This window comes from Esox lucius, chromosome 4, assembly GCF_011004845.1.
Source record: "Esox lucius isolate fEsoLuc1 chromosome 4, fEsoLuc1.pri, whole genome shotgun sequence".
Lineage (NCBI taxonomy): Eukaryota > Metazoa > Chordata > Actinopteri > Esociformes > Esocidae > Esox > Esox lucius.
In genome coordinates this window covers 12994686-13006802 of record NC_047572.1, presented here as the reverse complement: position 1 = coordinate 13006802, position 12117 = coordinate 12994686, and the positions used below count along the sequence as shown (strand labels likewise).

The 12117-nt window shown below is 42.3% G+C and overlaps 1 protein-coding gene across 3 annotated transcripts in view; it reads right to left on the bottom strand.

The window, feature by feature from the left end:
- sh3rf2 (SH3 domain containing ring finger 2) overlaps nt 1-11479 on the bottom strand; it is a 42935-nt gene extending 31456 nt beyond the window's left edge. Inside the window, exons 1-5 of one of the 3 annotated variants that reach the window (XM_010897007.3) lie at nt 11364-11479; nt 10182-10695; nt 3952-4101; nt 2843-2938; nt 909-1454 (exon numbers count right to left, since the gene is read on the bottom strand). In XM_010897007.3, the coding sequence (XP_010895309.2) occupies nt 909-1454; nt 2843-2938; nt 3952-4101; nt 10182-10667 (1278 nt within the window). In that variant the 5' untranslated portion in view covers nt 10668-10695; nt 11364-11479. Of the gene's footprint in view, nt 1-908; nt 1455-2842; nt 2939-3095; nt 3232-3951; nt 4102-10181; nt 10696-11363 lie in introns of those variants that run through there. The other 2 variants (XM_010897015.3, XM_010897023.3) reach the window with 2 other exon arrangements.
- Nucleotides 11480-12117: the final 638 nt, after the last annotated feature.

The following is a 12117-nucleotide window of genomic DNA, read 5'->3' as shown; positions in this document are numbered from 1 at the left end:
CTTTCAGGGAAAAACACGACTTACTGTGTATTGCAACTGAGTTTGCAAAGCTGCGTATCTAATAGTTCATTCAAAGTTGCTTATGGCTAATGTGTTTCTTGCATACTAAGTCAGTTCAAGACCTAATTTCTTCTCAGATACACCTATGCTAACTTCACCTGGGAAGTGTTGTTGAGATGTGTGCCGGTCTGTGATACATCGTAAGCTTCACCTGTGTGTCCCAGGACCAAGCACAATAGGCCTCCTTCCCAAAGGCTCTGCTTGTAAATTTGGGCTTCCCAGCTGTTTCCCCTCCTGTATTTTTCACTGCCTCCCCCATCTCTCCCTTTCTCCCTCCATGAGCTTCCATCTCTATCTTCCTCCCTGGGAGGGGAACTAGCAACACATGCTGGCCTGGTGCGACCTCTGGTTCATTCCTACAGCACACAGTATGCACACAAAAGAATGGTTCCACTCCCTGCTCCCCTCCCTTTTGTTCATTCCTGAAGCATTCAGTAAGAATGTGTTCGTGAATTTCTTCCCTACACTTTCTTCAAAGGTACAGAGCAGCTTGGATGTGTTCCAAAATGCAGTTTCCTACCAATTAAGAACACAACTTTGGAACACTTCCCCTAATGGGAAGTGTTCACAAACTGTGCACTATTTAGGGAATATGTTGCCATTTGGGAATGCGCCCTATACTTTCCACTGACTCACACTTTTTAAAACAGCCAGAGATAAGTAGCTATTCTAAAAACAGAGTAGGTGGACGTGAAAAAAAGCATCACAACGTATGCACTCTAGGTAACAGCGCCAGCTACATGACTTAAAGTGAAAGGAAAACCAACTTAAAGGTGGATGGAGAGGAGAAGGCCAGCACGCGCTCACGCAAACGCAGACAGACACCCGCCGCGCACACTAACACACACCTGCGTACTCACGTGCTGTGACTGGCGTCTGGCGGCGCTCTCCGAGCTCCTCTTCACCCGTTGCGAGGTCACGGCCGAGGGGTGGGTGGAGCCGAGTGGCGCGGGGGGGACCCGGGGGTGGTTCGGCAGGCTGCGGTGGCCCTGATGCCCCTGCTGGCGGTTCAAGCTGTTGAGGGAACTGACGCCGGATAGCTGACCCTGACCCGCGGTCGACTGGAACGCCGCGGCGATGTGAGCGGGTTGCTGTGCCTGGTTCGATTTGTACAGGCCGGTGCTATAAGAAGACTGCGTCTGGTTCCTCTGGTACAAGGCGCTGCTGAGGCTAGCTTGCGATTTCCCCGGGATGTTGACCGGGAGGTTGAAAGCAGCAATATTGGGGTTCCTCGTGGGGCTCTGGGGCTCTCCGGAGTGGGCAGTTCCGTTGGGGTTGGGTATGTCACCGGGAGCGAGATTGCTAAGCCCACTCCCAATCTGAGATTCAGCCGAGGAGTTACTCCCCTGTCTGGTCCTCCCTTCCAGGAGCTTGGCTGTAGCTGCTGTGTTGGGCTGGAAGAGAATAAACATGCCTGTTAAAGGAAGAGAACAGAGGAGAGAGAAAGGGAACAAAGAGAGGGGAGCCACTGTGTTAATTACTCCTAATCTCCCCTTTAAAATCAAACTGTTGATCACAAACCGAGAGGAAATGCTCCTCCCTCCTCCCTCTCTTAGCCACTTTACCTGTCACCCCCTGGATCCCCTCTGTGGTCGTCTCCGATCTGTGACGCAGCTCTTTTAAAAAGAGGCCTGTAATCACTAACTCCAGCTCTCTCTCTCGCTCACAAGCTCTAGCTCTCCCTCACTAGCTTTCAAACTGCACTTGTTGGCTTGGCTTTAAGCAGGCAGGCAGGCAGGCAGGCAAGCAGGCAGGAAAACAGACAGGCAGGCAGGCAGGCAGGCAGGCAGGCAGTCGTGACTGGAAAAAGTGGAGCAGAGTGATGCTGCCAGACAGGCAGTGCAGACAGACAGTACGGGCGGAGAGGTAGACAGGCAGTTCTAATGCTCTCGCTCCCTACAGTGACGTGCTGTTATGCCACCCAAGCACAGACGCATTAGTGTGTCTTCACGCTTCACAGCCCGACACGAGGAGTGGAAGAGAGGACCTGGGCTCAGTGAGCAAGAGAGAGTCAGAGAGAAGGGGGGGGGGGTGGGCGAGAGGAGGATGTGAAGGACAGAACAGAAAAGTAGAGAAGAGGAGAACAGAGGGATGGTACCCGAAAGGCTAAAAGTGGAAAGAAAAGTGGTAGACAGGGAAAGACAGGGGGGTTATTTAGATAGGAAGAGGAAAGGGAAAGCCAGATCACAGAGCAGAGTTAAAAATAGGAGAGAGTGGAAGATAGGAAAGCTGGCGTAAAGAGGAGCGGGTTCTGCATCTATCCTACACTCCTTTAGAAGTACTGCAGGAAATATGCCGGAGACAATATGGAGCATTACCTAACGGATGGATATGAATGGGTTCTGCTCCGACCAGTTTGAGGTGGAAACACAGGGAGCAGCGACAACATGAACCAGCTAAATCACACCGTCTCAGCTACCTAAGCTGAGCTATGGCCCTGGGATCCACATGTAAACCTACTGCATTGAAGAGCGGTGGAGTAGACTCAGCGCCAGTCTCCCAAATGCCACCCAGATAAGGTGCCTGTGGGGCCTATAGGCCCTGGTCAAAATCAATAGATAGGGAATAGGGTGCAGTTTGGGATGCACACAGTAGATAGGGTAACATTTCAGTTAAGGGAGACCATTAAGGAATCGAAAAGGAATCAATGCAATGCCCTGGCACAGACCCAGTATTAACCACATACCACTAGACACTTGTAATTAAGACACACCTAAGAGTCAATACACAGTGACCCGGTCGACAGACAAACAGAAAGACAGACGGACAGAGAGACACTCACCTCAGTAAACTTGAGAGGGAAGATACCAACTTTGTCCCCCAGCTTTCCTTCAATCCAGTTTTCATCCACTCGCCTGGTGACCGTAAGGAGGTCTCCCTGTGAATCCGGATGGACAAGAGAGGGAACCCAGACAGAGAGGAAATAAATAAAGAGAGGGAGAGGGTGTGAGTGACAGAGAGAGAGTGAATAAAAGAGAAACAGTGACTAAGAGAGAGTAAGAGAGAAAGAGGGGGGGGGGGCAACGTGTACAGACCAGAACAGAGAGTTCTACGCAGAAGGGACCACTCTCCTCCTCCCCATATTCATCCCTCCCTCCAGCACAATCTGACATCCACTCTCTTTGTATCTGTAGGCCTCTTTCTCGTCCTTTCTACATCCTCTCCTATCCCACCCTCTGCCTTAAAAAAAAGGCCTGCAAGAATGTGTTCCTTAATGGAGAGTGTGAGAGAAAGAGGGAGTGTGTGTGTGTGTGTATAAGGGAGAGAAAGACAGGGGAGTGTGCGAGTGAGAGAGGGAGTATGTGTGTGAGTGAGTGAGAGAGAGAGAAGCACATAAGACCCTTATATAACTCCTGCCTTTCAAATCCTCCCTCACAATAAGAAACCCTGCATCAGAGGTCTCTTGTTGCAAGTGAGCAGGAGAGACTGAGTTGCAGGGTCTACAAGTTTCAATTTCTCAGAGCCTTTTAAAGCTGTGCAGAGTGCAGAAAGCCAATCTGAGATTTGAAATAAGTCATTTTCAAGCAGGAGTTTCATTTGCTGTATATTAATGTACTAACAGGCTTATGTGGGTATGCAAAACACCAAGATGAAATGGGTTAACTAGATCAAATCAAAGAAATACCCCATCTAGTCTAACTAATAAGGAACACCATTTTGGAGATAGAAAAACCTAAAAACCCTAAAGACTAGTCTGTCAGGACCGGCTTCCCGATGTGAGCAGGCTGTTGTACAAGCCCAATTGTAGTGCTAACACATTCAATTCCAATGAATCAACAGCATGAAGATCGGTTCAATTCAATCAGGTTCAGGCCTAAAATAGAGTTTGTGGGACTCCAGGATGAGGGCTAAAGGACACTGATGTGCAGAATACAGGTAAAAGGCACATACCTTCAGGAAGGTGAGACAGTCCTTCGACTCCCCGAGATCCACATCCATCTCTTTCGAGTCAAAATCAAACAGTGCTCTGCAGAGGGCCACTGGCTGAGCCTGGGATTCTGGCTCCATCTGGTACTGGGATCTGGGTTGAGACTGAGTCTGCTGTTGGGAATGAGATTGAGATTTGGATTGATCTTGAGTCTGACGGTGCTGGCTGATGATCTGTATCTTGTTAGCCGTGACCACTCCGATACTGCAATCCGTGTCAAACAAATATATCTGTTAATATGTTACAATTATGATCTGTAGATTTGTAGAAATATTTTATCTCTATTTTTAAAGTAATAACTGCGGTTGCCTTCAACACAACAAAACAATGAAGTTCACGTCAGTGTTTTGCTCACATGCACAGGGAATTCAAATTCACAGTGCAAGTGGCAAAAACATTTTCACTTTGATTTCAATGAGTACGAGTTAATTATCTTATCACATCTAGTGGCAATGTAGTTAATTTGACTATCACAACATGCAGTGGATTGGACAAAAGCATGCTCAAGTAAGAAAGTGTTTGATCAAGTCCAACTGTGTTGATGACTTTAATAAGGTGATTAGGGTTTTGTTACAGGATGTAATTAACTGCTCAGCAGGTTGGCCTCTAGCATCGTAGCTAATTAAGCAAGGTGAGCATATAATAACGGCTGGCAGCTAGCCATTTCAGACCAATGTCTTTTGCAAAAGTACCCAATACGGCTCCACAGGGTTAATGTTCCTGTGTGTTTGCTAGGTATACTTGATGTAACTGTGAGTTTGCTAGGTATACTTGATGTAACTGTGAGTTTGCTAACTATAGTTTATGTAACTGTGAGTTTGCAAGGTATAGTTGATGTATCTGTGAGTTTCCTAGGTATAGTTGATGTAACTGTGAGTTTGCTAGGTATAGTTGATGTAACTGTGAGTTTGCTAGGTATAGTTGATGTAACTGTGAGTTTGCTAGGTATAGTTGATGTACTGTGAGTTTGCTAGCTATAGTTGATGTAACTGTGAGTTTGCTAGGTATAGTTGATGTACTGTGAGTTTGCTATGTATAGTTGATGTAACTGTGAGTTTGCTAGGTATAGTTGATGTAACTGTGAGTTTGCTAGTTATATTTGTTGTAACTGTGTGTTTCCTAGTTTTTGTTGATGTAAATGTATGTGTGCTAGAAATATTTTATGTACCTGGGACACCATAGAAGTATGGCTAATTAATGATATTCATTTATATTCATTGAAATATTAAGTAGAAGGTACTAAAATGAATGGTTATTGAATATCACTGTTGTACTTCACCTTATAAAAGCATCAGTGTTAAAATGGCAATAACAAATGACCAAGTCACACAATTGAATTGCCATTACAGTGTGGCAAAAAAGTATTTCTTCAGCCACCAATTGTGCAAGTTCTTCCACTTAATAAGATGAGAGAGGCCTGTAAACTTCAACTATGAGAGACAAAATGAGAAAGAAATATCCCGAAAATCACATTGTAGGATTTATTTATGAATTTATTGGTAAATTATGGTGGAAAATAAGTATTAGGTCAATAAGAAAAGTTAATCTCAATACTTTGCTATACACCCTTTGATGGCAGTGACAGAGGTGAAACGTTTTCATTAAGTCTTCACAAGGTTTTCACACACTGTTGCTGGTATTTGGGCCCATACCTCCATGCAGATCTCCTCTAGAGCAGTGATGTTTTGGGGCTGTCGCTGGGCAACACGGACTTTCAACTCCCTCCAAAGATTTTCTATGAGGTTGAGATCTGGTGACTGGCTAGGCCACTCCAGGACCTTGAAATGCTTCTTACGAAGCCACTCCTTCATTGCCCAGGCAGTGTGTTTGGGATCATTGTCATGCTGAAAGACCCAGCCACGTTTCATCTTCAATGCCCTTGCTGATGGAAGGAGGTTTTCACTCAAAATCTCACGATACATGGCCCCATTCATTCTTTCCTTTACACGGATCAGTCGTCCTGGTCCTTTTGCAGAAAAACAGCCCCAAACCATGATGTTTCCACCCCCATGCTTCACAGTAGGTATGGTGTTATTTGGATGCAACTCAGCATTCTTTCTCCTCCAAACACAACGAGTTGAGTTTTTACCAAAAAGTTATATTTTGATTTCATCTGACCATATGACATTCTCCCAATCCTCTTCTGGACCATCCAAATGCTGTCTAGCAAACCTCAGACGGGCCTGGACATGTACTAGCTTAAGCAGGGGGACACATCTGGCACTGCAGGATTTGAGTCCCTGGCGGCGTAGTGTGTTACTGATGGTAGCCTTTGTTACTTTGGTCCCAGCTCTCTGGAAGTCATTCATTCACCGTGTGGTTCTGGGTGGGTTCTGGATAATTTTGATCCCACGGGGTGAGATCTTGCGTGGAGCCCCGGATCGAGGGAGATTATCAGTGGTCTGATAATGGTCTGGTTGATTTCTTCACACCAAGCTGCTTACCTATTACAGATTCAGTCTTCCCAGCCTGGTGCAGGTCTACAATTTTGTTTCTGGTGTCCTGTGACAGCTCTTTGGTCTTGGCCAAAGTGGAGTTTGGCGTGTGACTGTTTGAGGTTATGGACAGGTGTCTTTTATACATAACAAGTTCAAACAGGTGTCATTAATAAAGGTAACGAGTGGAGGACAGAGGAGCCTCTTAAAGAAGAAGTTACAGGTCTGTGAGAGCCAGACATCTTGCTTGTTTGTAGGTGACCAAATACTTATGTTTCAGAGGAATTTACCAATAAATTCATTAAAAACCCTACAATGTGATTTCCTGGATATTTATGTCTCATTTTGTCTCTCATAGTTGAAGTGTACCTATCATGAAAATTACAGGCCTCTCTCATCTTTTTAAGTGGGAGAACTTGCACAATTGGTGGCTGACTAAATACTTTTTTGCCCCACTGTAATTCTGTGATGTGTTGATGAGAAATGCTTAAAGTACTGCATATTCATATATTTCATTATTTTAATACATAATTTTCAACGTAAATATATATGACTGACTGACCAACCGACCGACCCTTGTTAAATAGCGTAGTGGTTAGAGACACAGCCTTCCACGCAAGCGACCAGTGTTCGAATCTAACCGGAGACATAACAAATTCTGCATTAGGATTTATTCCAGATAGACAAAAACTTTGCTGGCTACAACCTTCAGTAGCTACGTTATAGTAAACCTAAGATAAAACTCTTTGCGATTATATTGCGACAATTGCTGGTGGATTTTCGAAGTATGTATCTGTGCAAGCTTTAAGGTGTAATTGCCTATAGATCACAACCCCTTGCGCAGTAAAAGAGGACGGGTTTCCACGATTATCTCTTTTCACTTGACGAAAATGTCAGTTATCTTCACCTATATTGATAGTTATTGTATCAATGTCATTCACGATTGGAGTCATTGTTTTCATTTTATAGGTATAGTATAGCTATTAGCAACCCATCTATAGTAATCTTTGTACAAGAGTACACTTTAGTTCCGTTAATAAACTTTCTGTTGTCCACGTTATTTCAGCAAAATTGTAATGGCTGAGGTATAAGTTGCATTCCCGCTGTTTAAATAGCGTAATGGTTAAAGACAGTTTTCCACATAGGGAACCGCAGATCAAAACCAGCCAGGAACAACAACTCGCCTCATTCCTCATTCCTTTTCAGGTTCTATTTAACTTGTAAATGTGGTACTGTGTATATGTGTTGCTGTTTAATTTGTTGTTTAATGTCTCTGTATCTTATACAACTTGAAACATCTTCAGTTACTTAAAAAATTAATTAAATTCAATAAATAAACAAAGGAATTATGTAATTAATAAAGCAATATAAAGAAACTCATCAAAGCTGCAAATACTTTGGAGCAAGAAGGGTCCAAAATTCCCTAAACTTTATTTCTAAGCCGTGCTTACATTATTTTCCCATGAGAAGTTTGAGTCTCATTGCCAAGATAATCATCTTGTTCTCCCTCTAGAAAAACACCAGACTGAGTCTCTGCCCTAAATCCAGGCTGCATTCTGCGTACTGTACTACTAACCCCAAAAAGACGTGCTCAAAAATAGGTAAAGTGGCCTTGAAAGAGCCTTGGCTTGTGTGAGCTAGAAGATCAGGAGCCTATCTACTGTTTCTGTGGAGGCAGTATAATGTACATGTACACCCCCTGGACACCAAACGTAGTGTAGGTAATAGGTTGACCTCTGGGCACTGAAAAGCTTGCGTGTTGCCCTATTAACATCCAAACTTCACAAATGAAATACATTAGTGAGAGGAATATCAATTAAGCTCCTGCCTCAACTCCTATTGCTCCAGAATGTGGCTGCCAGAAAATTCTCACAAAACCCAAATCACCCTTGTTTTATTCAGCGTCCAATGGCTGTCTGGTCAATTTATTATACAATTTTAAATGATTTTGAAACAGCCAGGTCATTCCAGTTACAACCCAGTGTAGCAGGGGTGATAGGCCTTCTCATAATGGCCCCTCAGCTCTAGAACACGGTACATACACACGACCACAGGACATTTACAAATAAAAAGTTTTAAAAAGTTATAGAAAGTTACTATTATTATTAACTCCAATAATATATTTGGGGGCTCCAGCAAAACAATTCTATAAAAATGAGTAGGTGACAGAATATGTATTGCAAAGGTTATGATACCTATTATAAACCTGTTTGTTTGACAAAAAAAAAAAGGAAATTGATTTGTGGCAGAGCTACGTTTTTCATTAAGTGCAGTTTATTACATGCTGGGTGAGAAGAATTCGGTATCCAATACAGACAAATCAAATCTGGCTCTCTGATATCCCAAAGGTAAAGTTCTGCCTTTTTAGAGGTTAGTGCCGCCCATGGCAGGCTCCATGTAAAAAAATATTTTTTTAAATCAATACATTCCTATAAACATGTAGTACACAGTACAGACAAAAAAAACATTGAGCATAACACAATCATAACACAAACACATTATTCATAAAAATACTCCTTGAACATACTTTTCATTTAGAGGCACAGATTCATTCAATTTAAAATTATCTTGGAATTTATTACAATTGTAAGGTGCCGAAAAACTATAAGCTGATTTATCTAACGTGGGGAGATTTAATGGATTTCTAGAGTTAACAATTACTGGAACCAAGTCTTGCTTTTCTGTATGTCAGCAGAGAAATGGATGTACAGTGATAGTTCGTGCAGGAGAGACTTATAAAAAAAAGTGTGAAATGCATGAATTCACAGACTTCAAAGCAGGCCAACCTACTTTCCGATATAGAGAGCACTGATGTGTGCTGAAACTATAACTTGTAATAAAGTGTATTGTACTGTGATAAACTACATTAAGAGGTTTTAAAATAGAAGTAGAAGTATTCATATAAATAATATTGCCACAATCAACAACCCTCTTGAGAGTGAAATGAACAATTTGCCTTATGCTAGCAAATGTTAGGCATGACCGATTTCTATATAGGAAGCCAATTTCCATATGCAATTTTCTGACAAGTTTATTTACATGTTCTTTCCCCTTCAATGTAAATGGATTAAATACTATTTCACTCAGACGCCATAGCTATCTTACAAACAAAAATGAACATTACTGACTGTCAGTAAACCATTGAATGCAAGCCAGTTAAAGCTCCCCTTCTCCCCTCCAAAAAAATAAAATGACAGAACATTAGAACTCCAACACATTGAATTAATATGGTAATAGCTGTTGTTTTGGGAGTTGTTTTTGTTTTTCAGGGAGAGGGGTGTATCCATTGTAAAAAATGGGGACCTGGTGAAACAAAACCCTATTCAACTCTTCTAATGATCAAGAAGTATCCCCACAACAACCCCAGTTAATTAGGTAATGGGTTATGTGTAGAAACAACATTTCCATGGTAGTGAGTCACACCAAAGTTTGGAAGGCACCGCTGGAATGGCAAGACTCCCAGCGTTCAGCAGATACCCTGGTTACCCAGATATGGGTTAATGTTCTCCTATCAGACTGAATTCAATAAAGTAAACAGAGGTACCCCAGGTATTGGTTACCGACGTTGATGAGGTTTATCAGCTATCTATATTCCCAGATATTTGTATCCAGAGACATCCAGAGAAACCAACCCCAAATTAACAGGCACATTTAAAATGTGAAAAGAACATAGAACAGATCATTCAAGGCAAGACAAGGCGTTTCCCCCCATGGATCTGGGACCCATAGTACCAGACCCAGTCCCACATTCTACTCACCTCATTCTGCCCAGGCTGCATCTCCCTGCTCTGGGTAGACTGGTATGAACTCAGCTGCTGGATCTCCCTGGGCAGACCATTCTTCCCGACAGAAGGCACCATGTATCGAGAATACTTTCTGTCCCTGCTTCTGTCCTTGTGTCCATCTCTCTCTGGCCCCATTGATCCCTGACTGAGCCCCTCCAGGAGCCGAACCAGAAGGAGGTTAGGTGGTAGCTCCTCCACTGACCTAGCTTGTACAGGGGTACGACACTCTGGGCAATGGGTCAGGATCTGGCCCTCAGACTTGGAGGTCTCACTGCGCCACAGGCAAGGCTTACAAAAGGTGTGCTGGCACGGTAAGACCTTTGCTGAAATATCCAGTCGCTCAAAACACTGGGGACATTGTAGCAAGTCCAACAGAGCCAGTTCCTCCATCTTCAAATAAGTACAGGGCTTGGCTTCTGTGACGTCATAGTCCCATCCATCAAGACCAAATTTCAGCATTCTTGCAGTAGGACAGAGAAAGTAGCATCTGGAAATGGTATGTTAAATAAATAAATGTTACAATTACATATGCATCTGTGTGTGTATATCTGTGCATGTGTGTGTGTGTATATATATATATATATATATATATATATACACATATACACACACACACACACATATATATATATATATATATATATATATATATATATATATATACACATATATATATACACATATATATATACATACAGAGAGAGAGAGAGAGAATTAAAAAAGGCATCACTATATACTGTCATTGCATGCAGAAGGCTATAGCTGATAATAGAATAAATATCGAATTCTCCCAGCTCCCGCAGTGAGTGTCATGTCATCTGTCGCTGCTCCTACAATACAGGTAACCGGAAGTAAACAGCCGGGTAATAGTGCACTCAATGAAAAAACGAATAACAAATTGTGCCTGTAATTATTGAGGTAGGTTAGCCTACTATTCTTTGATCACAGGCAGAAGATGGGAGATTTACTTAGGCTAAAGGTCTCTAAATACTATTGACCGTTGGCGCGCTTCAACTGACCCTGGCGCATAGGCTGACAGAACGCTACGACAGAAATCCATACACTTGTTAGGTCCTTGTCGCATACATACATTTGAATTAAACGTTTTAAATTGAACCCACATATTTGTCCGCAATATCAATACATATATCTTACCTATTTTCGGAAAAACTCCTCTAAAGGCAAACAGTTTAACGAACGTTCCCAGTTCCATACTGAGCAAGTTTTGCAACTATACTTGACACTTGACAGAATGCGACTCACTCGGTTAATTTTACAGCAACTATTTCATATACAGATGACTAATAGAGGGCGCTGTACTGAAGCCATTAGGTAGCCATCTTGGTACTCCTCTCCTTTGTAAATACGCGTTTTCTAAAATTGACTTTCAATTTTAGAAAACGTATTGTGGTGTCTATATTTTTTTCAAGTTCATCATTTATCAAATACATCATATGCGTCATTTCAAATTGCAGTTTGTGAGATAAAATGTGTACGTAATAGAAAGAAGCTCTCACTTAATTTTTTAAACATGTTTACTGCCCCCACTACAATACAAAAGCTTAAATTAATTTCATTTATCTGAAATAGCGTACAATTCAATGAATTCCTATGAAGGACTGCGCCTACTAGGAGTGCCAATATGGCCGAGCTTGACATTAAGACATCCTCAGCCATCCAGTGTTTATGTACTTTATTGTTTACATATCATTCCATTTTCTCATACCCGTGACTAGTGCGTAGCGTAGATTTCGCTAGTTGAGTGACATCATAAAGCTCGGTTGTAATCTTACATAACTGGAAAGGTAGGTAACATAAAACCATTACACAGAAGAATATATCGTCATTATTCTCTATACTGTGAGCTACATTCTCCAGCAATTCACATACTTAACCATTTCTGAATCCT